The sequence below is a fragment of the Polypterus senegalus genome, chromosome 16 (assembly GCF_016835505.1).
Source record: "Polypterus senegalus isolate Bchr_013 chromosome 16, ASM1683550v1, whole genome shotgun sequence".
Classification (NCBI taxonomy): domain Eukaryota; kingdom Metazoa; phylum Chordata; class Cladistia; order Polypteriformes; family Polypteridae; genus Polypterus; species Polypterus senegalus.
Window position 1 is genome coordinate 78,470,965 of NC_053169.1, and position 26,032 is coordinate 78,496,996.

Consider the following 26,032-nt stretch of genomic DNA (forward strand, 5'->3'; position numbering starts at 1 on the left):
AGACTAAGCAAATGTGTCACAGTTGCACCTGGACAAAATACAGACTTGGCCAGATACTGCATATGAAAAATGAATATTAGGTCAGTACAGGTTGGGGAGCATGCACTGGTACAGCGTGTAGCCGCACTCACCACACAACGAAGCAGCTCGAGTCATGGTTGGCAACACACAAGGCAGACACAGTCCAGTACCACCCTCTAGAAATGACCATCTATCTGTCACAGCCAGGTGTTACATGAGTGTCCCCTTGGCCTGGTCCAGCCGCTTGGTTCCTCTGGGAATTGCGCTAAATGGCCATAGTGCCATAACTGATGCTCCCTCAAAATGCAGGTAATGTGCCTCATTCGGGACTCCATGAGCAACCACTCAAACCAGTGGTACCCAAGGATTTTCCGGAGAGACACAGTACCAAATGAGTCAAGTCTTCTTCTCAGGTCACCAGATAGCTTCCATGTCTCGCAACAATACAGCAAGACAGCAAGCACCAGGACTCTAAAGACTTGGGCCTTTGTTCTTTTGCATAGAGCGCCACACACCTTTCCCACCGTTCTAGCGACCTCATGACCCCCCCCACCCATGCTCTCCCAATACATTTACTGACTTCATAAGAAGAGTCACCAGAGATATGGATGTCACTGTCGAGGTAAGTAAACCTCTCGACAAGGTTGACATTTTAGTCCAAGCTGGCAAAAGCATGTATTGTACATTCTTTTGCAAAATGCATGGATTCTCAAGGCTTCATCTCAATCTGATTTGGTGTCGATACACCATAATAGTGAAATCACCGTCACTCAGAGGTCATAAGGCATGGCCAAATGTCTGAACTAGAACCCAAGGGTTTATGCACCCAACCAGCCATCTTTACAGTTGGCAAGACTCATCTTACAGTATATGATGTTCTGAGAAACATACAAAGGCTGATGGCTGACAACATAGCAAGAAAATGCTGAGCAGTACTACTGTGTGGACCTGCTGCCCACAAGGTAAAGGTTGATGATAAAGTGTAACCTAATGTCCTGTTTTTTTGACGACTTCATCAGGCCGTGCTCTTCAGCTCTCTCTGGATCGGTTCGCAGCTGAGTGTGAAGCAGCTGGGATAGGAATCAGTACCTCCAAATCCGAGACCATGGTCCTCAGCTGGAAAAGGGTGGAGTGCCCTCTCAGGGTTGGGAGCGAGATCCTGCCCCAAGTGGAGGAGTTCAAGTATCTCGGGGTCTTGTTCACGAGTGAGGGAAGAATGGACCGTGAGATTGACAGGTGGATCGGTGCGGCGTCTGCAGTGATGCGGGCTCTGCATTGGTCTGTCGTGGTGAAAAAGGAGCTGAGCTGTAAGGCAAAACTCTCAATTTACCAGTCGATCTACATTCCTACCCTCACCTATGGTCATGAGCTAAGGGTAGTGACCGAAAGAACGAGATTGCGAACACAAGCGGCTGAAATGAGTTTCCTCCGCAGGGTATCTGGGCTTTCCCTTCAAGATAGGGTGAGAAGCTCAGTCATCCAGGAGGGGCTCAGAGTAGAGCCGCTGCTCCTCCGCATCGAGTGGAGTCAGATGAGGTGGCTCGGGCATCTGATCAGGATGCCTCCCTGGTGAGGTGTTCTGGGCACGTCCTACTGGGAGGAGGCTCCGGGGAAGACCCAGGACACGCTGGATTAACTATTTCTCCTGGCTGGCCCGGGAACGCCTCCGGATTCCCCCGGAAGAGCTGGAAGAAGTGGCCGGGGAGAGGGAAATCTGGGCATCTCTGCTGAAGCTGCTGCCCCCACGACCTGACCTCGGATAAGTAGAAGAGGATGGATGGATGGATGAATGGATGGATAATGTCCTGTTTGTTAGGGGACAACTAACAGCAAGCAGTGGCAACTCCACTGTCTGTACAATTAAAACTTTACTTGGTACTAATGTGACATTTTTGTCCAGTACGACCAACACTCTACTGTAGGAATTCAAAGTTAATCCAAATTTATATTTCACTGATGTTGACTTATCTTGAGAAATGTCAACAGGAGATGTCTGAATTTTTCAATCCAGTTATTTCATTTTTTGATAAAAGAAGATCCAAGCATTTTTAATAAAAACTCAGTCGTCTCTACTTGGGTGTGGACAAGAGAATGGCAAAATCTCTACACGCAATCCATTTAGAGTAAAGTGACTCAGCGACAGAAACCCACTCAAAATTACTCATTATTCAGTGGGACAATATAGGTGGTGTTACTTCATTAGTTTACCACAGCTTTGTTTTTTTAAATAATCCAGCTGTCATTGCATTTAAACTAAATTAGTTTAAACACCTTTAGTATTTAGTATAAACTCAATAGAACTGCATTCTTTCAAATGCTCATTAGAGTCAGTGCAAACATGTTGAACTGTACCTATTTCTGAAGGAGGAAGGATTTTTTCTTGGAAGCCCGCAGCATTTACATTCTAGTCAGAATATACAGACAAAGAGCTTGTCAGATGGATGCCAAAAAGACAACCGCAACATTAATATCAACTTAATAGCTGAGGAAAAATTTAACTCAGTGCCTCCACATGCAACCAAATTATACTGCCCTGTCACCACATTTACGATCCTTAACAATCACAATGGAGCACAAGACAAAGATAAACTGATGACTGCAGCTGTGAAATACGTATTTTATTTGGTGCACTGGTATTTTTGGAAGGTGGACTAATGAAAATTGTGAGTCTACAACTACTTGTCAAAGTTCTTCCTGCGTAAAAAAGAACCCTTAAAAGGGTGTTTCCAATGATCAAAACTGTCATTCATTCAGAAAACAAAAAAAACGATGAAGCCGAAGATTACCAACAATAATTATTTAATATCATTTATAAAGTGAATATTCTCACATGTACAGAGTACAGTGAAGTTGACACTTGCATGTGCCAATCAATGTACAACATGACGTCACATTCCAGATGAGCATAACTACCTTATCTTGAAGCTTTTGTCTTACTTTCCAGAAACAAATCTCAGAAGGAGTATAACTATGATGTTGTTTACATAACCCTTCAAATCTTACTTGATGTTAATATTAGTAATTCAATATGTTCTTATTATATGTGGTCACACCTGAGCGCTTGAGAGAAGGTTGGAAGGCTCAAATAATGTCATTTCTCAGCTGAATCGGGGGTTGGTGCTGTCATCTGACCATCTCTCCTATTGTCCCTCTGCAGACCAGCAGAAGAACCACCCAAACAGTGGCATCACCATCAACCCTCCCAGTGATGACGTCACCTCCGCCCATGCCTGATGGCCACTTCCCACACAGGCCGCACCTACCAAAAGACATCATTTCCTCCATCCGGCCTCCCTGGACCATCCCCTTCCTGTTTCCGCCATCTGTTCTTCTTCTTCTTCTTTCTTCTCCCATTAGGGCTTGCCACAGCGGATCATCATCTTCCATAGCTTCCTGTCCTCTGCATCTTGCTCTGTTACATCCATCACCTGCATGTCCTCTCTCACCACATCCATAAACCTTCTCTTAGGCCTTCCTCTTTTCCTCTTTCTTGGCAGCTCTATCCATAACATCCTTCTCCCAATATACCCAGCATTTCTCCTCTGCACATGTCCAAACCAGCGCAATCTCGCCTCTCTGATTTTGTCTCCCAACTGTCCAACCTGAGCTGACCCTCTGATGTCCTCATTTCTAATCCTATCCATCCTCATCACACCCAATTCAATTCTTTGCAACTTTAACTCTGCCTCCTCCAGCTCTTTCTGCTGCTTTCTGGTCAGTGCCACCGTCTCCAACCCATATAACATAGCTGGTCTCACTACCGTCCTGTAGACCTTCCCTTTAACTCTTGCTGATAACCGTCTGTCACAAATCACTCCTGACACTCTTCTCCACCCATTCCACCCTGCCTGCACTCTCTTTTTCGTCTCTCTTCCACAATCACCTTTACTCTGTACTGTTGACCTCAAGTATTTAAACTCCTCCACCTTCGCCAACTCTACTCCCTGCATCCTCACCACTACATTGACCTCCCTCTCATTTACACACATGTACTCTGTCTTGTTCCTACTGACTTTCATTCCTCTCCTCTCTAGAAAACATCTCCACCTCACCTGGGTCTCCTCAACCTGCTCCCTACTATCGCTACAGATCACAATGTCATCAGCAAACATCATAGTCCACGGGGACTCCTGTCTAATCTCGTCTGTCAACCTGTGCATCACCACTGCAAATAAGAAAGGGCTCAGAGTCGATCCCTGATGTAATCCCACCTCCACCTTGAATGTATCTGTCACTTCTACTGCAGACCTCACCGCGGTCACACTTCCCTCGTACATATCCTGCACAACTCTTACATACTTCTCTGCCACTCCCGACTTCCTCATACAATACCACAGCTCATCTTGAGGCACCCTGTCATATGCTTTCTCCAGGTCCACAAAGACACAATGCAACTCCTTCTAGCCTTCTCTAAACTTCTCCATCAACATCCTCAGAGCAAACATTGCATCTGTGGTGCTCTTTCTTGGCATGAAACCATACTTCTGCTGTCAATTTTATCCCCTGGTACTTACTACATCTCTGCACATCTCCCTTGTTCTTAAAAATCGGTACCGGTACACTTCTTCTCCACTCCTCAGGCATTGTCTCACTTTCCAAGATTCCATTAAACAATCAGGTTAAAAACTCCACTGTCATCTCCCCTAAACACCTCCATGCTTCCTCCGGTATGTCATCTCTCATTCTCTTCATTCATCAGCCTCTCGAAGTACTCTTTCCATCTTCTCAACACACCCTCCTCACTTGTGAGTACGTTTCCACCTTTATCCTTTATTACCCTAACTTGCTGCACATCTTTCCCAGTTCAGTCCCTCTGTCTAGCCAATCTGTACAGGTCCTTTTCTCCCTCCTTAGTGTCCAACCTCTCATACAACTCATCATATACCTTTTCTTTAGCCTTTGCCATCTCTCTCTTCACCTTTCGCCTTATTTCCTTGTACTCTTGTCTGCTCTGACTATCCTACTTCTTGTTTGCCATCCTCTTCTACTGTATAATCTCCTGTACTTCCCCATTCCACCAGAGATGTCATGCCAAGCACCCTTCTTGCTGTCACCCTTACTACATCTGCTGTAGTTTCCCAGCTGTCTGGTAATTCTTTACTACCACCCAGTGCCTGTCTCACCTTCTCCCTAAACTCAGCCTTGCAGTCTTCCTTTTTCAACTTCCACCATTTGGTCCTTGCTCTGCCCTCACTCTCTTCCTCTTCTTGATCTCCAGCGTCATCCTACAGACCACCATCCTATGCTGCTTAACTACTCTTTCCCCTGCCACCACTTTTCAGTCTTCAATCTCCTTCAGATCAACTCTTCTGCATAGGATGTAATCTACCTGTGTGCATCTTCCTCCACTCTTGTACGTAACCCTATGTTCCTCCCTCTTTTTAAAATACGTATTCACCACAGCCATGTCCATCCTTTTATGCAAAATCCACTATCCTCTGACCTTCTTCATTTCTCTCCTTGACACCATACCTACCCATCACCTCCTCATCTCCACTGTTCCCTTCACCAACATGTCCATTGAAATCCACTCCAATCACCACTTTCTCTTCCTTGGGTACACTGTTCATCACTTCATCCAATTCACTCCAGAAATCTTCTTTCTCATCCATTGCACACCCAACTTGTGGTGCATTTGCACTAACAACATTCATCATCACACCTCCAATTTCCAGCTTCATAATCATTACTCTACCTGACACCCTTTTCACCTCCAAACCACTCTTGACATACTGTTCCTTCAGAATAACTCCTAATCCATTTCTCCTTCTATCCACACCATGATAGAACAATTTGAATCCACCTCCGATCCACCAGGCCTTACTCCTCTTCCATTTAGTCCCTTGCATGCACAATATATCAACTTTCCTTCTCTCCATCATATCTGGTAACTCTCTCCCCTTACCAGTCACCACCATTACTGCCAACATTCAAAATTCCTACCCTCAGTTCCACTCTCTTTACCTTCCCGCTCTCCTCCTGCCTCCATACACGTCTCCCTCCTCCTCTGCTTCTTCTTCAGCCAATAGTAGCCCAATTTCTGCCAGCACACTGTTGGCTAACAGTACTGGTGGCAGTCGTTGTTAACCCGGGGTTCAACTGGCCCAGTATGGACATTTGTATCATTGTCTGCATATTGATTTGGTAAAATTATACACCGGATGCCCTTCCTGATGTAACCCTCCGCATTTATCCAGGGTTGGGACTGGCACAAAGAAACACACTAGTTTGTGCATCCCCTGTGGCTGGGTCTCTGCCCTCTCTTACCAGTTCCTATTTTTGAACTCGATTGTAACCTCAGGTTTCCTTTTACTGCGATTTCAGTATATGGGGTGGCCAACCCCAAACCTCTTTGTGTCTCCTGCTCTCCTTTTTACAATCTACAGTATAAACGGTATTAAATAGTTTAAGAGGGACTCTTTTGATTAGCAGATCTCCATTGCTCCTACTTTCATTTTTGTGATGTTAAAGTAGCAATTGCTTGTAAGGTTTGTTTTTTATTTGCACAGAAACTAGATGCCAAATCACATTTCTAAATATGACCTGTTCATTTCTGATTAAAACATTATTGTTTCATAAGTTCTCCTTCTTTTCTGGTTTATGAAGCTTGACTTGATGTGAGGCCACCCAGTCCAATTCTCCTTAAAGCACTTGGCACAATTTAATGTAAAGCAGTAACCTGCCTTGAATGGGATGCCAGTTCATCACGGCGTACACCCATGCAAACACCCACACTCAGACACAATCATTTCTTTAAACAAATGTGCCTTTCTGCTTTGAAATTGTCAGACCACAGAATACGAGATGGGAGCGAGCAGAAAACAAGCAGTGTATAATAAAAATGCTTAAAAATGGCAATCTTGGTAAAACACATGTAATCCTGTGACAGCACACAAGAAGGTAAAATACTGTAAATGTAAAATACTGCAAGTGTACTTACATTTCAAAAACATTAGTGTCTTGCTCATTTATTAATCAACACAACTTCTCATGGGTTTACATTGCTGAAAAACTTACCTTTGGAGGGGCTGACTGAAGATTGTGCCATCCATTCACAACATGCAAAACCCACAAACCCAAGGGAAAAAAGGAAAAAGTGATGTATTCCTCTCTGCCAGAGACATTTGTCAAAGGAAGAAAATGACTGAAATTCTAACGATTCATTATATGAGCATTGGATTTATGGTTTGCTAAACAGAATGCCTTCCTATGTTAAATATTGTGTCTTTTTATTTTAATCTGTTAGAACAATGCTGTTGGCTGCTTACAATTTTTTATATTCAGAGGCTGACATTTCAATAAAGATGTTAATTCACGTTTCAAGAAAAAATTAAGCTGAAAGCAAAGTATGTAACAGTATGTAATTTTTACTCTTCAACTCCTTGAATTAACTAACATGGACTCACTTACTAGCTTAATATATCTTTTAAACACACCTCACTATTTTAGCTGAATTAAGTACCACACTCATGCATGTCTCGGCGACGTCACTACAAAGAAACAGGGCTGCAGCCTCCAGGCCGCCTCTCGTGATTCTTAAACACTCACACATAGGATGTTGCCTACAGTGTTATCCTGTCATGTACAACACAATTTTAAATATGATCAATATATTATTCACAAAATAAGTGAGTAAACTAATAAAAATACATAATGGCTAAAATTAGACTAGAAGAGGGGAGCCTAATTTCATTTAGTATAAAATTCTTTAATTTCAGCCATTTGTGCCTTTGGCTACAGTACATTTAATGCAAATGTCATGGTTAAATGTTACTTAAACTATTTTCTTCTGTCTTCTCCTAGGATTATGACCTTATATTAAGAAAACGTTTCTGAGTAAGTTTGTGGGCGTTCCTGAGTGAGCTTTTTCTGTACTTTCTGTACCATTTATGGTATATCCTGCACATTTACCATGCCGACAATGAAACCCTTATGACATTTTAACTGTTTAACTCTATTATTATATATAACTAGCCATGTGCACCCAACTACGTTGCGCGTGTTAAAGTTGTCTGTGAAGGGCTCCCTGTTTAAACGCGGCTGCCATTTGTGAACTGGGCCCTTCATCGACAGCATTATGATTTTTTATAAGGCAAACAAAATTACAAAAGAAAATCCTTGGACAATGATTCGATAGGAACGGCCTACTCGAAATCACTGTCCGAATCGTAATTATGTGTTGGTGTAGAAGCATTTCTGCTTCTGTCTGTTCACAGTCCGTCTTGTTTTCACGATGCTGCTGTTTCCTCTCACGATGTCTTCTCAACCTTTCTCCAATCTCGCAGGTTGCTTTGTGGCAATTCCAAAGAGTAAGGCAATATACACGGAGCAATGGTTATAAAAGGGGTACACATAGGTATCCAGGCTCTTTAAAGCATAAATAGGGATCACTTCACTGACATGTGAGCAAGGCACGGTACAACTGTAAGACGCGCAGCACTCGCCGGCTACAACATAACAATAATAATTTCCGGAACGTGCTGTTACGTTGTCATTCATTTTATCCACTGTCTTTCTTTTATTCATATGTTACGTAGGCACGTACCTTTTATCTTCGCCAATCTCATTCTCTATCCAGGCCTTAGGAGCTACCCAGCGTAACACTGTCCACCACCCCTTTCGTTATTCCGGCACATTGACATCCGTGAGTAACAACAACGTACTAAACTGGACGGTGGTCTACGCATGCGTGGAATTCGCAGACAAACAAAGATCAAGATCTCAATGAAGATCTCTTTAGTTAATTTAAAGCACAACTATGTGTCTGGGCTATAGCTCATGGGAAGGAGGAAAAAAATTAAAAGTGCTCACTTTGACTTAAGGCAGAAGAGCAGTCAGTGTCTCAAAGGCCGGCACAGCTATCTTGTGCGCTGGCTGCTCGACTTTTTCAGGGCAGGAGACCACAGTTTTTGCAGACACGTTCATGATATCAAAAGTCTCAGCGCTCTTTGGAGGTCATTCATATATATATATATATATATATATATATATATAACTGATCACCCATTGGCCTCGCTCACTGAGTGCAAGGGAAAATAATAAAATATAGTCTATAAGTTATTAAACAGTAAAACATTAACGTTTTAAGAAGTAAAGATACATTGAGCACTACTGGAGTGATTTCGGGTAAGCTACATTTTAAAGCCGGTGTAACACAACAGGTAAGTAACTAACAGCAGCTAAAATGTATATGGATCATCTCTTGGTAGTTGATCCCTTTTGAAAGCGCTACGGGCTGTGGTATAGAAATTATATTTTCTATGTGAACGTTCAAATTTCTGCCTGTGGTAATGTGCCTTACCGGCATTACCAGCAATTAAAAGAAAATCATTTTTTGTGTCCTTTGCAGTGTTAAGAGAGAAAGGCTTTGGTTTGGGATAAAAGGAAAAAAGGTGTAAAGAAAGGAAACTTGCCTTTTTCTTTTATATAGTGTAGAGAGATGTCTTCGCTGACGATATGAGAGTCGCGGTGGGTCTCGTGTAGACTGGAGAGACGGCCCTGCCATTAACTGTCCGGGATGGCACTGTCGGTCCTCCACTCCTGTGCGTGTCTTCATAATCCGACCTGACGACCTCATAATCGATATCATTATAAAAGAAAGTCCGAAGCGCCTTAATATTAGTTTGCCGCGGTCTAGAAATGGGATCCCGTGTTTACAGTTGTCTGGGCTATAGCTCATGGGAAGGAGGAAAAAAATGAAAAGTGTTTACATTCACTTAAGGCAGAAGCGCAGTCAGCGTCTCAAAGGCCGGCACAGCTACGCGCGCACGTGCGCCGGCTGCCCGACTTTTGTAGTATTTTTGCAGTGCAGGAAACGGCACTTTTTGCAGACACGTTCACGTGATTAAAAGTCTCCGCGCTCTTTAGAGGTCTTGCTTTCTCTGCGTACTGCGTTCATAGTCAGTTCACGTGAGCCGCTCGGAGTACATGCATCGAAGCTTCTGAGCTGTGCCTGTGCTCCGTTACAAAGTGATCCAAAGTCTCGTTTATACCTCGTGTCTTCTCATTAAACTTGTATCTCGCGAATAAAGTATTCAGCGTTTTTCTTCAGCGCTCTTTAGGAGCTCTTCCTTCTTTTCTACGTACTGCGGTCACAGTCAGTTCACGTGATTACGTGGGAGGCATGATGATGTCACACACAGCTCCGCCCCCCACGGCCATCGAGCTAACATCCATTACAGTATATGGATAAAAATAGGTTCCAGTTATGACCATTACGTATAGAATTTCGAAATAAAACCTGCCCAACTTTTAAAAGTAACCTGTAAGAAATGAGCCTGCCAAATTTCAGCCTTCTACCTACACGGGAAGTTGGAGAATTAGTGATGAGTGAGTGAGTCAGTGAGTGAGTGAGTCAGTGAGGGCTTTGCCTTTTATTAGTATAGATAAATCTGTTTTTTATGCTCACATGCACAGCTGACACATAGCCAGATTAAGCACAGGGGTTCACACAGAACTGCTAGGCATGCAGTATGACATAAGATGGATTGGGACAAACAGACAGCACGCAGTCAGACTGTGAGATGCTGTAACCGTGTGCTATTTCTATCTGTTAATTCAGCATGGAATTGTATCCTCGTTTAAGCATCGTTGCCTTGTTTGAAATTGCACGTTCGCCTAAGGGGGCCCGGCACATGCAGAAAACAGTATAAAGCCTTGGCACATTGCCAGGCACACCTTTGAAGCCAATGAGCAGATGGGAGATGCCGCCACCTGTTCCTGAAAATGCCTTTCACTGTACCGAAGACACCGACAGGCCCCACGCCTTGGGCCCTCACTCTTGGACTGGGTTTTTTCACTGGCTTCGTTCGTTTTTGTATCATATGCAGTGTAAGCCAACATTAATCAAAGCTAAGTTATTTCTCGTATATGATTTCTTACTGCTGTATCACTAGGGAGGGGTATCGTCTTTAATGTTATATCTATATAGATTAAGTCGGTTAAGTAACACGGTATGATTACGAAAGAACACGTTCCCAGGGAGCTGAACACACATCCAGAGTGAAAAACAGAGCCACTGCATGCACTCATTTGTGGAGCACAAAACTCCTGAAACTCCTTAAATGCAGGTGTCTGGATGGGTCAACTGGAAGACTACCCTACAGGCCCCCTGACCTCATTGATATAGGACCAGATGCCCCTGTCCCCTACCGACCTACTGACAACTGTATACAGTACATTGTTATTTCACTCAAAAGCATAGGTTATGTGTTTTACCCGATTCTTCTGCTGCTGTCTCACCTGCCACATCTGTATCTCCAAACTGTTCTGCCATAACGCTGCATAATAACGCATTGCCAATGACATATGCAACTGGCAGATGGAAACCAGAGAGCAAGATGTGCTATTCCCTCTTCTGCTGCAATCACACACTGCTTCTCCTGAAGTCAGACATTTTATTTTCCCAGCATGGTGTGGTTGAGCTCACTGCATTCACTCTACAGTAACATGTTACCATTCAACATATTTGAATTTGTTGATGACACCTGCACTTAGGCCACAAAATAAGGATTCTTTGTGTGCTCTGATTTAGAGACAACAACTTCCATCTCACGCACTTCAAAGTTTTGTCTTTTGCCTCTTTTCTAAGTTTTTGCCGCTCTCTCACCTTCCAGGTAAATTGGTTCGTTATACAGTATAAGTAAGAGGATGATTAGCACGGTCCACATATGGTTGTTTCAGGGTGACAAACAGACGGGATGTGAGCCACATTATTATATGCACATGTACTGTATCTCTAATAAGCTGACGTTCCCCCACAGAAACTTTCTGAAATGGCGGGAGGAATATTCACTTGTCCTAAGCTGAAGGTTATATATTAATGGAGTTTGCACCTCTAGATGTGCCAGTCCAACTTTGAATGGCAGAGAGTAAAATTTTCAGTGGTTTTAACAAATATGTTCTTACAAACAATTATTATTATAGTACCATAGCATTCATCCATTTAGGGGTAGCTGCTTTGACTCCTAAAAGAGTACCATCTACTGACTATGTAGTCCTGCTGGGAGATTTCAATGTCCAAGTAAGAAAAGGCAGAGATACACGAAGAAGTGGGATTGGGACGCATTTTGTGCCTGAACTGAATCTGAATAGTAAGTTGTGCAAATTTAACAAGCATCACATTCGAACACAAGGTTGCTCAAAACCAGTGCTTGAGAAAGTTACTTTTAAAAGTAACTTAGTTACATTACTCATTGCTTACAAAAGATGTAAGATGTGTCTGTTATACAGTTATCTCTCTATTATAAAAGAAAATCTTGAGACGAGACTATTTCCAAGAGATTTTTTCAAGTCCCACCCAACTCTCAACCATTTTCAACCACGCTCACAGTCCTCTCACCTCTCATTGGTGTGAATGCTTTTGTCAGACACAGTTCCTGAGCTTTCAGCTCTTATACATTGTTATATTTTCCTCACTTTAAGTTTCCAATAAAAAAAAAGACTTATTGAAGAATTTTTATCAACTGAAGAAATGAGCACCGAGAAACAATGAAGTCAAACGAATTAACAGCAAAAATGTCGATCGGTTACTAGGCTGAAAGAGTTGTTGGTGATTGTGCGGAAGATGAAAACATCAACTTACAATATCGCATAAAATATCTACAACCGTTAACACCGTCCGGTCTTTCACCAGTAGAATTACTGTTGAAAGAAGGATGTGTCGTAATGTTATTGCATAATTTATGTCTGATTGACGGACTATGCAATAGGACAAGATTAGTTGTATTCAAAATTAGTTGAACAATTCTGACATGTAAAATTTTAACAGGCGTCAGGAAAGGTAATGTAGTACATCTTCTGCGGATAACATTAGACACCAAAGGAGATCTTGATATGCCATTTGTATTAAAACGTTTACAGTCTCCCATTAGAAAAGCTTTTGCTATGACAATAACAAATCACAGGGACAAACATTTGAAAAAGCTGGTTTATTTACTGGAGTGAAAGAAATGATATTCACTCATGGGCAGTTATACGTTGCCTTGTCACGATGTAACTCCAAACACGGAATCAAAATTCAATGCGATATTGACGAAAAATTAATTACAAAAAATTGTTTTTACAGTAAAAGTGTAAGTTTAAAAAGTATTTGTGTTTTCATTTCAAAGCCAAACAGAACAAAAATGTATAAAGCAACGAATACCTCTAATGTAACATGAAACATCATTTTCTTTCAATTTATTACGTTTTACTATTTTTTTACTATCGTTAATTACTCGCTGTAATGTAAAATAGTTAGTTCTATCATGCATATGTTACAATTCCCATGAAAATAACAATCTGTTTAAATTGGACATCTGCTTCCCCATACGTGAGCGGCAGAGCTGCGAAGTGGCTTTGTGACGATGTGGGTGCTGGCTCCACACTCCCTTTGATGTTTGGGAACCCTTGAACCCAACACCGTCGATAATGAAACCGAGTGAGCTAGTCAGTGAAGGCAAATAATTGAGCATCTGAACAAGGGGATGGTTAAAAGTGAAAACAGTGCTTTTATTAAAAACAGTCAACAAAAACAGTGTTCCATAAATAGTGCAGCTTCAAAGTTCTTCATTAAATAAATAATCCATAAAATGAAAAACGTGGAGGTTAAAACAATAATAAGAAAAAACAATCCTTTAAAACCAGAGGTTAAAATCTTCTTATGGAAGCAGTCTTTAAAACAACAACAAATCCGGTGCATCGTTTATTAGCGTTTCTGTTAGCGTCTCACCTGCTTATCCCGTTTGGGCTTAGCAGCAGGCAAGACGCTCTCTGCAGCTGCCCTCCTACAACACACGCGAGACTGGAGACCTCCGATCCCTGGCCGGTATGGCACTCATCCCAGTCCCCGAGACTTGATGTCCACCAATGACCAGGACGCACACATTGGGGACTCCACCACCAAGCCTCCCGACTTCCGCTGCCTTTCCACGGCCTTCTGCGGCTCGTCGCTTTCCTCTAGGCACTCCCGCTACCTGGTCACTCAGCGGGAGCAACCTCAACTCAAACGCCTGGGTGTCGGCCTAACACCCAGCTTCCTTACAGCTGCCCTCGAGCGCTCGATCACGCGCTCACCACACGCACGCACCGCGTGTCTGTCTCTCCTGCACCGCATGCTTCCTCGCTCCCTGTAACCTCCGTCCTCTTCTTTTCCTTTCTTTCCTTTTCCTTTTCCTTCCCCAATCGTTTCTTTTTTATAACGTGAGGGGCCATCACAGCTGTAGCATTAGCCACGGGAGCAATCACGAATGTGGGCAGTTCCTCACCTGTGCACACGGTGAGAAACGCCCATATCGACGACTGCCCCGCGGCTCGCTATAACATCGCCCCCCCTCACGAAGCCGCCTCGGGTGCGGTGATTATTTAAAAATGGCCTTTGCTCAGTGAGCTGTGGACCCATAACACCACAGGCTTGTGCGTAGCGCCCACCCAGGGGTTGGCAAGCAAAGCGAGCAGGGGACAGAGCCCCCTAGTTTTTTACAAAGAGTATGTTACTTTTTTTAATTTGTAGGAAAAACTGCATATTTCACTGTCCAACGTTTGTAATTAAATCCTAATCCAATGTACAAAAATGAGCGGAAACACAGCCAGATTTGATCATTTTCTTGTGAATTAAATAACAACCTTCCTCTTTTTATAGCTCCACCAAGAGCCTCTGAAGAGTCGTGGTATCATCACCTGATCATGTTGTTTCAAAATAATAACTGGACTAAAACTAAATTGAGTTTTTATTTCTAGGTTTCTGTTACTGGATTGCCTCTACTTGGCTCTGTGATTGACCAATGCGAAGGACTGGCGTACTTGCCTTAAACCCAGTGGTGCTCTGATAATCAATGGCTCCCTGTGACCCTAAACTGGGCGTAGTAAATGTACCTCTCAGCACTTGCAGGATTAAATGTATATTAATAACTCTGGATCAGTTCTTTTCACTCGATTGCATGCTACGCACGTGCTTAACCTCTTCTTCAGCAGTATTGCGTTACATTGCTCGTTATTTTAATGAGTAACCTGACTACATCACACGTGTTACTTTTAATATGTTACCCCCAACTCTGCTCGTAACTGCAATGTACCAGTATGTTGGGTAAACATTTAATATCTGATGTGAGAGCTGCTGTGTCTTTTTCCTGGGGTGTGTATGTTGTGGACGCCCTGGTAAAGAGATGTGCAGACCTGTCAACTAATCAGCATTTGGTGGTAAGCAAGCACAGTTTAGAAATCCCAGAATGTGAGATAGAGGATGTCTCTGAGTTGGCCAGGAAACACCGTAGGAGCTTGAAAATGTTGCTGTGCCTGATAAAGGCAGAGTGTGATCATCTCAGTTTCTTGCTTTGCACATGGATTAAAAATGGGATGGACCTTTAGTCTAAACCTGGAGTGTCCAACTCTGGTCCTGGTGGGCCTGCAGTGGCTGCAGGTTTTCATTCTAACCATCTTCTTAATTAGTGTGCCGTTTTTGCTGCTGATTAACTTGTGTTGTCTTAGTTTTGACTGTCATGATTCAGACCCCTTTGTTGTTTCTTTTTCCTAAATGAGCAGCCAAACAATAATGAGACACAAAACAAGCCGCCACATGACCAGCTAACCAGAACATAAAGAAAGGTGAAGGTCTTGGTCATGTTGGTGTGCTCAGGTCACCAAACATCTTGACGGTGATCTTAGAAAAACAGAAAATCAGAAGCCAGCTGTGGCAGAATGAGAGCAGCAACAAGTCCTGATATTCAATAACGGCTTTAATTAACAACAAGAATTGGCTTCTCATTAAGAAACTGATTGGAGTGAAATTGGCTGGAGTTTGACGTTCCAGTGTAACTGGTCATCTGTTGGCTCATTTCACGTCTCATTTCTGTTTGGCTGCCATTTAATGAAGAAACAAATCAATTCAGAGAACTGAATCCTTAAAAACAGGGCTATTAAAATGAAGGGGAAAGGAGTTAATTAGCAGTGAAAACTGATTAGGAAAAGGGTTAGAATGAAAACCTGCAGCCACTGAGGCCCACCAGGACCAGAGTTGGACACCCTTGGTCTAAACACTGAAGTTCAAGCAAATTTAGGAGACAACATAATAATGATGTGGACAGCAGAAAGGATAAGAAGCTCTTAGTAATGTCTCGAATACAACCCCAAAGGTGTTAGAGTACAATTTTTTTGTGTACAGTGGCAAATTACACTAAAGAGCTCAGAGCCAAGGAACAGAAGAACGTACGGTGTATCAAAAGGCAGTATTGTAGCTTGTAGGGAACCTTAGATAATGGGGGAGAGGGTCTCAAATTTTTAAGCATGAATAAAGCATCCACCTGGTACAGATTCACCCAAATTTTTAGAACAAAAATAGATAGCCATTATGGTGCTTTTCTTACTCCTCTGCATACTCCCCACTGTGTGTGAGTCACATATTCTAAAACCAAAAATAAGGAGCTTTGTAACAACTTAGTGAAACGAGGCATGGCATTGCATCTTAACAGTAATGCACTGTCTTGCTTTCTTACCTTTTGGCTTTGACGATTTTTCTAATTTCAAGGAATTCTCATCAGTCAGTGGGTCAGATGCCTGTTCAGGAGACAAACAATCAAACATCAGCAAATTTCGTAACCCAGCTAGACACCGACACGTAACTGAAAAACGAGAAGGTTGGCAAGAGCCAATGCATGAATAGATCGCATATTGAGAAATGAGTTATGTTTAAGGGTGTGCTTAGAAAAGAATCAAAATGCCTTAGCTTTCGTTGTTACTTATACCAATAATAAAGCCACAATACTAAATTAATAGTTTCCCTCATTTATAGTTGTGAGGTTGAAAAAGGCAGAGGTGAAAAGCAAATTACAATGAAATTAACAAAAGATATAGGTCTTGCGAAATAACAGGACTAATATGTGGAGCGACAGAGCAGAACTCCTCAGCCACATAAATACCAAAGAGGCAAAAGGAAACAAAACCTGCAGCAATTTAAAATAAACAGCAGAATGTTATGATAAAAAGGGTCAAAAGAGTGCCGACAGAAAGAAAGCCCTGCTGGCTTTTCTGAGCATGTCTCAGCAATTCTTAATTCAGTCTGCCTAGCTGTGTGGCTTACCCAGATGTCAAACTCCAAAAGTATCAAGCAACTGAAGATCTTTCGTGACCCTGGCCTCTAAGTCCTCCTTCACTGCCTCCTCTCGCCGCTAGAACTTCAGTCGAGGCAGTTTTCATTTCCTTCCTGTGGAATCTCATCATCCACCAGCCTCAAAATCATTACTGAGTTTGTGGCATCCATAACTGTGCTCTGAGCACACCAGGCTAGAGATGTCTCTATTACATGGAGGAGTCACCCTATCACTAAAAATTGAGTTGCTCTTAAAGCATTTGGCCCTTACGTTCCCTTGACATTAATGTCATAATACAAGGTGTGATCAAAAATACGGTGAATGTTTTAAAAAAGAAACGTTTATTGGAGTAAAAGATTTACAACTACAGTGGAACCTCGGTTTGCGAGCATAATTCGTTCCGGAAACGTGCTCGCAGTCCAAAGCACTCGTATATCAAAGTGAATTTCCCCATAAGAAATAAGGGAAACTCAGACGATTCGTTCCACAACCTAAAACTATTCATATAAAAATGATTAATACAAAATATAAAGTAAAAATACATAAAACAAATTAACCTGCACTTTACCTTTTAAAAGAATCATGGCTGGTGTGAGTGAGTTTCTAAACTCTTGTGGGATTCCACCCAACGGGACAACACGCGGAAGAGCGTCCCAAAGCAATCACAGTCTCCCAGCGCTGTAGCAGTTCGCCGTTAAAGCGTATCCAAAAAGATCGCGGACATGCTATAAGCACCTGCCGTCGATTGGTGATACAAGGAACATTATAAAGATCCCGCTACAATAAATAACTGTGTTGTTTCAAGCTGAATAAAGCTGGTGTTGTTAAAGTACTGAGACTCAGCTTCATGTTTTGGGGCGCAAGACGAGGACTCGCACTTCACAGCACACACAGAGTCACAATGCTGTAGTAAACAGTATACGCTCGTACGGATGTTGACTATATGAGTGAGGCACGCAGACTCAGATGGAGAATAGGAGACGATTGCCAGAGAGAGAGAGAGAGACGCGAGAGAGATAAGGAGAGAGAGAGAGAGAGAGAGAGAGAGATACGCACGCAAGCAAGAGAGATAGACAGAGAGAGACACACGAGAGAGAGACGCGCGCAAGCGAGAGAGATAAGGAGAGAGAGAGAGACGCGCACACGAGTGAGAGAGATAAGGAGAGAGAGAGAGACGTGCACACGAGTGAGAGAGATAAGGAGAGAGAGAGAGACGTGCGCGCAAGTGAAAGACATAAGGAGAGAGAGAGACGTGCGGGAGAGAGAAGAACCATCAGCTCAGTTGTGATCACATGACGCTCAGCAGACAAAGTGTATCCATACTACTCATATTGCAAGACATCGCTCGTTTATCAAGTCAAAATGTATTAAAAAATTTAGCTCGTCTTGCAAAACACTCGTAAACCAAGTTACTCGCAAACCGAGGTTCCACTGTACTAGTCACCCTCCCAATACTCTCCTCCACTTCGAATGCACTTATCCCAACACTCCTACCACTTTGCAAAGCAGTTCTGGACATTTTCTTTCGAGAGTGTCTTTAGTTGGACTGTCGTGGCTGCCTGGATGTCCTCAATGGATTACAATCGTTTGCCTTTCTTGGTTATTTTCAATTTAGGAAACAGCCAGAAGCCACACAGTGCCAGATTCAGCGAATAAGGTGGATGTAGACACAGCGTAATGTTTTTACTCAACAGAAGTTGTCGTACTACAAGGGACGTGTGACAAGGAGCCTTGTCATGATGAAGAATAAGACCGTTTCAACATTTTCCTCAGTTATTGATGGTGAAGGACGTCCTGATCTTTTCTTGTCTTCAACCGAGTCAGATCCATTACGAAATCCATCAAACCACTTGTAAACAGTCTTAATTGTCGGTGCAGTGTCACCATAAACCGATTTTAACATCTGATGGGTTTCCTGAGTTTTTTTGCAATTTGAAACAAAATTTCGTGTTAATGTGTTGCTCGATATCCATTATTAACGACACATTTGAAAAACACAACAGTGGCTCACAAACAACCGACAGTATCAAACTCGTTGAAACTCGGCTCTAGGATGGACATGTCAGATCCAGCATTGAACTGTTTTGCGTTGCCCTTGGATGGTGCTCTGCATCAACATTCACCGTACTGTTTGATCACACCTCGTACTTCATATCTGTTAGTGTGTGCACTTAGCAGCCAAAGGGTGTTGACTCTTTCATTATTCCCTTTGCGTTTAGGAGAGAAGGCCTGGTGTTCTTGCCATCTGCGCAGTTGCCACCTTTTAGCACTGGGCCATAAACTAAATGTTTCCATCCAGGTCATGTACTGTATGTTCCTCTCTTTCTCGCCTCCACAGTTGTACCAGTGCCCTGTCTAATGCCCTTTAAAGGCACAAAGCACACATCCAGGATGTACAGTATAGACCCCCCACTACCACACTGGCCCTACTGCCAGGACTGGTCTCTGTTAGTGTTGGAGTCTCTTTTTTAGATCTCTTCTGTCCTGTGGTGCCCTTGCCTTGGACCCAGCAGCTCCTTGAGAGCCAGGCAGGCACTCACAATGTATAATATACAATCCTGCTACTCGGACTGGGAAACAGCTGGAGGTTGAAATGAATGGCCTGATGGATCCATAAACTACAGATGTGCATGTGCAAAACAAACTGTAAGACTGATATGCAACCTTAATGAGCTACTATAGACACAAAGGAGACCTTAGGCTGAGGTACGCCTAGTAAAGCACTTGTGTTATTACAGTTCCATGTTTTTTTTATTCATACGAGGGACGTTCAAAGAATTTCCACAATTTTATTTTTAACTCTATTTATTAAGAATTTCAAAAACAAATGACATCACTTTTCTACATAGTAACCTTCGTTAACAATGAAATTTTCCTAGCGTCGTACCAACTTTTTAATGCCACCACCAATCACCAATTCCAATAAAAATATAAAAGTGTGGAGACTTTTTGAACGTCTCTTGTATAATGTAAGGATGTGTAGATAGATATCCAAGTGTAAATATCCACTAGAAACTACTTATTTCACACTAAGATGATACTCCGTAGTGATGGCCAATGCGTCTTTCTAAACAAGCCCAGCCTGTAAATGCCAAGTGTATCTTAGCAAGACACTTTCTTTACTTTCAAGATGTGATTTTACCCGCGGAGTGTCTTCATGTTCACTTGCTCTTTGCTTCAGCTGAAGAGACCTGGAGATAAGACATAAAGGCCCTAAGGCTATGGATCTCGTCTTCTTGTTGCCAAGGAACCGGTTGTCCACATGTCCTTAAAGATATCAAAAAACAACTGGTAAGGAACGAAAGGCCAGAAGCTTCGTCCAAAACATCCAGAAAACAATGGAATGCTTGCCAAACAATCTATTTTCAGATAAAGTCATTCTGCCCTTTCTTTCTGCACATCAGTAATTAAAAGCTTTATTAATGCTTAGCATTTTTTCTTAAATAGTTTGCCTTTGTAAAACCACCTTTCTGAAGGAGGGAGCAGGCCTAAAGGGAAAAGAAAAATGATGACGTGTCTTATATCGCTAGTAAGTACTGTAGAGAAGCTTGCATGTTTAGAGGCCTAATGAACTACTGTATAGTCAGCCTGCCTCAGTCAAACTGTTACTGAACACTGAAACCCTTTCCACTGAGCTGAGCACAACCTTTTCTTCGTCGACATTATACAAGCTTTTTAAATAGTATAAACCAGGGGTCTCCAACCTTTTTTCCCCTGAGAGCTACTTTTACATTTGGAAAGATCACCCACCCCTTATTTGACTAATCAAGTTTTCAGATTCACGTAGGATTCATTAATCCTTTGGCGAGCTACTTGGAAAGAGGTTGCGAGTGCGAGCGACATGTTGGAGACCCCTGGTATAAACCAATATGTGTTTGGCCGGACAGAAAATGATAGTATGATTGAGGAGAGCACTTAGAAGACGACGCACATCTCCCTACTACTGTCCACATTAGCTCTTTGAGGGCTGAATATTTTTTACAAAAAACAGTTTCTGAAAAGCAATGGCTTTACACAGAAATCTACGTAAAATGTCTGTTGCTGCATGCTGTGACTGCCAGTTTGCCAAGAATGTGCGGCAGGCTTGCTGCCAGGCTGTCTTCACGTGTCTGGGAAACCAGCAGCGGTCACGGTCACAGTGCATTACAATCTGGTTTCTATCTCTTGTTATTGTTAAGTGGCAGTCCTCCCTGGCGGACATTGTCAGTACAACGATTAGCTGGGGACCAATCAGCTGAAGCTGGAACCTCACATTGGTTTTCGATCATCTGTATCAAAATCGAAGTCCGACAAGTCATAGTCCAGTTCAGAGATAATAGGCAAAATGTCGTCCATGGAGTATTTTGCTTTACGCATTCGCTTTGATCTCTCACCAGACGTCAGTCCCATTTTTGCTGTTGTTTGCGCCTTGCTACTCATGTCACTGCAGGAAATCTTGATCAGATCAATGAATCTAACATTCCTTCAGTCAACGAGAGTCCAACTAAGACATAACACTTGGTTTTGTCACCGATTACAGTTGATTACCATCGTCAACTCCTCCTTTTGACAAAAGTCGACATCAGCCCTGAAAGAGTTAAAGGAACGTTTCCAGCAGCACCGATCTGGGAGTGTCCGGTACTGTACAGAAAGCGCCTCTGTCCTTAATACGTCATTTCATGTGAGAGTATGAGACAAGTAATATTAAGAACTGGATTCTGAAATTTTCATTTTTAAATCTACTGAAGTTAACTGCCTCTTACACAAATGTGCGCTAGGTTCATTTTTTTTTTTCTCTTTCAGGATTATTTCCATAGAAAAGAATAAAAATAAATTGAAGGTGACTTTCTTGCACTTCTGTTTTTCTCTTTTAACAGAGCTGGATAACAGGAAAAGGTCAATGCAGTACCTTGGTGTTCATGGGGTGCGGTCTTTCCACAAACTGGAGATGTTCCAGCGGCTCTGCTGCTGACGGGACAGGCTAGCGACGGCAGACTGCTGCAGCTCTTTGACTGAGGCTCTCTGTGCTCCCGGTGAGTTTGAAGATTTCTACCAAGGGAGGAAAATCGGAGAAAATTTACTGAAGGCAGTGGCGCACATTAGTCAGTCAGTCATTATCCAACCCGCTATATCCTAACTACAGGGTCACGGGGGTCTGCTGGAGCCAATCCCAGCCAACACAGGGCGCAAGGCAGGAAACAAACCCCGGGCAGGGCGCCAGCCCACCGCAGCGCACATTAGTCGCTACCGTGTATTTCCTTTTTCACATTTACACATACATAAGAAAACTTTCATACAGGTAAAAATCAGGTAAAGAGATAAGTGATCACAAGATCCTAGCCAATGTGGGGAACATGAAATCTTGCTTTCCACTGGGGGAAATTTCCATTACTGGAGAAGTGACCTCTTTTCATTGACATTTCTCCAATTTTCATGATTATAAAAAAGGTTTCGCTTGTTAACATTTGTTTTTTTACCTAATTGAGATAGCATCATGGAAGCCACGTGTCAGCCTTTTGTATTCATCACCCTGAAAAATGGGAGACAAAAAAAAAAACAGAATGCATTTTAGGGTGGTCAACCGTGAAACAAGCATCTGTTAGGGAAGTGACTATATTTCTATTCCATTTATAACTGAAGTACAGATGGAAATGCCATGAAGAGCTGTTGGTGTTTAAAAACATTTCCTTTTTTTTGGAAATAATTCACTTATAATAATGAGTTATTGAAGTAACACAAAAATCTTTCAATTGACTTAGATTTTGACTAGCAGACTTAATTTTCAAACTTTTTCAAGTCCTAAATCACACCTCAATGTAAGTGTAAATATCCACATGTGCATAGAAACTACTTCTTTCACACTAAGACGATACTCCTTAACCAAGGCCAATGCGTCTTTCTAAACATCTTAGATTTTGATCAGCAGACTTAATTTTCCAACTTTTACATGTACTAAATAACACCTCAGATCAAGATTCTTATTCATAGGAAAGACACGCTACAGAATGAAATATGTCTGACAATTCAGATAACTTCTAAGTGCCAAGCAGAACTGTGCTTAGTTTTAGGCTTTGTTATACAAGTCTACAATCCTTTATTCACAATTACAAAATTTTTGATAATCTCAGAAAACTTTTTTACTGTCTCGTATACAGTACATAGTTTAGAGAAATTAAAGGACTTGTGAAAAAATTCAACCTCGAGACTTTGATGAATCTTGACGTTTTAGACCTTCCCGAGTCCGAAAATAGCATTTTTGAAGTTATATCTGTCTGTGTGTCTGTAAGTAAACACGATAACTCAAAATCATTTTGCCTTCCTCGGTCAATGAGATTTTGTAGACCTGCTTTATATCAAAAATAAGGAATCCTATCACCTTTTGGGCCACTTCCAGTTGTACTTTAACTGAATACTTTCGTAAATTTTCAAGTAAACTATGGTTATAATTATAATATATATATATTTATTGTCAGAGGGACGCCCAGGAGGACCGGAGGAAGATTTGCGCCTTCCCCAGACCATCTGGAGGTGACCGCCCTGGTTCCTTTGGGGGCCTCGGGTACAGAGCTTTGAAGCTCCACCCTGTAGTGGCCCCATGGTCACCGCCAGGGGGCGCCCCCATGTCTCTGGAGCCCTGGAAGAAGACTGGGGACACCCAGAGTGCTGCCAGGTGCACAGCCGGCACTTCCGCCACACGGGGGAGTGTCCGCGGAGGAGTGTCGGGAAGCACCTGGAGCCCATCCGGGCTAGCATAAAAGGGGCCGTCTCCCTCCATTCGATGGCTGGAGTCGGGTGGAAGAAAGACAAGGTTGTGGAGAAGAGGAACGGAGGCGGCCAAAAGAGAAAGGCACTGTGTGAAAGGTCTGGACTTAAAGGGGTGATTGGTGCTGCGGCACTGGGTTGGTGTACTTTACTAAACTGTAAATATAGTGAATAGACGTGTGTGTGGTGAAACCATCATGTCTACCTGTCTGTGCCCGGGCTGTACCCCACAATATGTGTGTATATATGTGGGGTACAGCCTGGACACAGACAGGTAGACATGTTGTTTCACCACACACACGTCTATTCACTATATTTACAGTTTAGTAAAGTACACCAACCCAGTGCCGCAGCACCAATCACCCCTTCAAGTCCTGGCCGCACGACAATGCCTTGCTCAGTCCTCAGACCGCCTCCACTCCTCTCCTCCGAGCTCCGTCCACTTCCACCCGACTCTTGCTGTCGACTGGAGGGAGGCGGCCCCTTTTATGCTAGCCCGGATGGGCTCCAGGTGCTTCCCGACACTCCTCCGCGGACACTCCTCTGTGTGGCGGAAGCAGCAACTGTGTAGCCGGAAGTCCTCCGGGTGTTCCTGGTCCTCTTCCCCCCCAGCACTTCCTGGTGTGGTGGAAGTGCTGGGCTCCAGGGTTCTTCAGGCACCGGAGCGACGCTTCCAAGCCCCTTACCCGAGGCCACCAACAAAACTAGGGCGGTCGCCCCCACGTGGTCGGGAGGAGGCACCAGCCCTCCTCCGGTCCCCTCGGGCGTATCAAATTATAGACAGATGATTCAAATTTTGTATAGAGATTTATAATGATAAAAAGCAAACGGATATGAAATTTGAGAAACATTACTCAACCGGAAAGTAGTATTTTATTGAAGCAACCATCCGCATTTTTGCATCATGGAAATATAAATGTGTACACAATATTAAAAACTGGATTCAATACAACACATATTCTTTCAATAACTATTATTAGTTTTATTTCAATTTATACATCATCAGTTTAAGAATAACATGTAAATATAAAGATGTAATGAGAACAATAAGCTGCTATGTCCCCATCGTGTTCCTAGTGATACGTTTCATTTTATGATATTTTTTTAAATTTCCGCCATCATCGTCATAATTAAATGCAGCTAAATGCAGTTTTACCTATAGTAATTTATTGCAACAAATATTATATAATACTAACACTTTTTCTGTGTTTTTAGCTGATTAAAACTCTTTTTACTTTGCAAGTAATCTAGGCAATGCATCTGTAATCATGAAAAAATTCCACCACCGTTTTCGACCTCCCTAAGTGTGAAAACATCATTTTAATATAAAGTTTCATTATAAATAGAGATGAATGATTGTGTATCGATATTATCAGTTAGTTATGATGAGAAACAAACGGATATGGTATTTGAGAATTATTGTGCAACTGGAAGTAGTTCTGATGACCTTTTCCTTTATCTCAGTATACGAGAAAGTCGAGGCGAGCACACTCCCGATTTTTTTTTGTGTGCTACATGTGATGTAATACAAATGCTGCCACACCACAAAGTGCATTGTAAGATATCTAAAAATGAATTATTGATATCTGATAATGTGTGTTGTCACACACGAGTGCATGGGAGGCAGTCAGTGGGCTTGGCTGAACACAGTAAGTCAGAGCAGGGGTTAACGGGGCGCACTAAAGAGTTTCTCTCTCTCTCATCCAGATCCTCGGAAACTGATGCCTGCTTCATTCCATCTCTACTTCCAGAACCTCCCTTCCGTTGACTTCACCTTCACTTTTTCTGGCCTTTGGTCCTACCTCTTCCTCACCAGAAGCTATAAGAAACAGCTACTTTCCCTCCTTTGCAGTTGCATGTTTGGACTCAGTCTGAAGAGATTACTCGCTCTCATTAAAAACACTTTAATTACTGAAAGGATTCTGAATGTATGGGGTGGAAATCCAACCCTTTTTCTCTTTTTTGTCTCATTTTAATATTGTTAATATGACTTTTTTATGATTAGAGACTAAACTTTCACATATTCTAGAATACTTCTTATGAAGATATTACGCTTAAGCATATGGCCTCCATTTACTTGTAGTTTTTTTCTACCATTCAACAGATATGTAACATTCTAGAAGCTTTCTGTCAACTATCTGATTTTGTAGTGGAAAGTGGTTGCAGGTGACATACGATGGACTGGATTGCAGACATCTTCAATCCAA

At 42.5% G+C, this 26,032-nt stretch overlaps 1 protein-coding gene across 2 annotated transcripts in view; it reads right to left on the reverse strand.

The window, feature by feature from the left end:
- The window catches only part of LOC120516651, a 157,737-nt gene that overhangs the window by 38,429 nt on the left and 93,276 nt on the right, over nucleotides 1–26,032 (reverse strand). For both annotated transcript variants that reach the window (XM_039738468.1, XM_039738467.1), the window contains exons 6-9: nucleotides 22,541–22,593; nucleotides 21,973–22,112; nucleotides 20,227–20,351; nucleotides 16,491–16,551 (exon numbers count right to left, since the gene is read on the reverse strand). In XM_039738468.1, coding sequence (XP_039594402.1) covers nucleotides 16,491–16,551; nucleotides 20,227–20,351; nucleotides 21,973–22,112; nucleotides 22,541–22,593 — 379 coding nt within the window. The remainder of the gene's footprint in view (nucleotides 1–16,490; nucleotides 16,552–20,226; nucleotides 20,352–21,972; nucleotides 22,113–22,540; nucleotides 22,594–26,032) is intronic.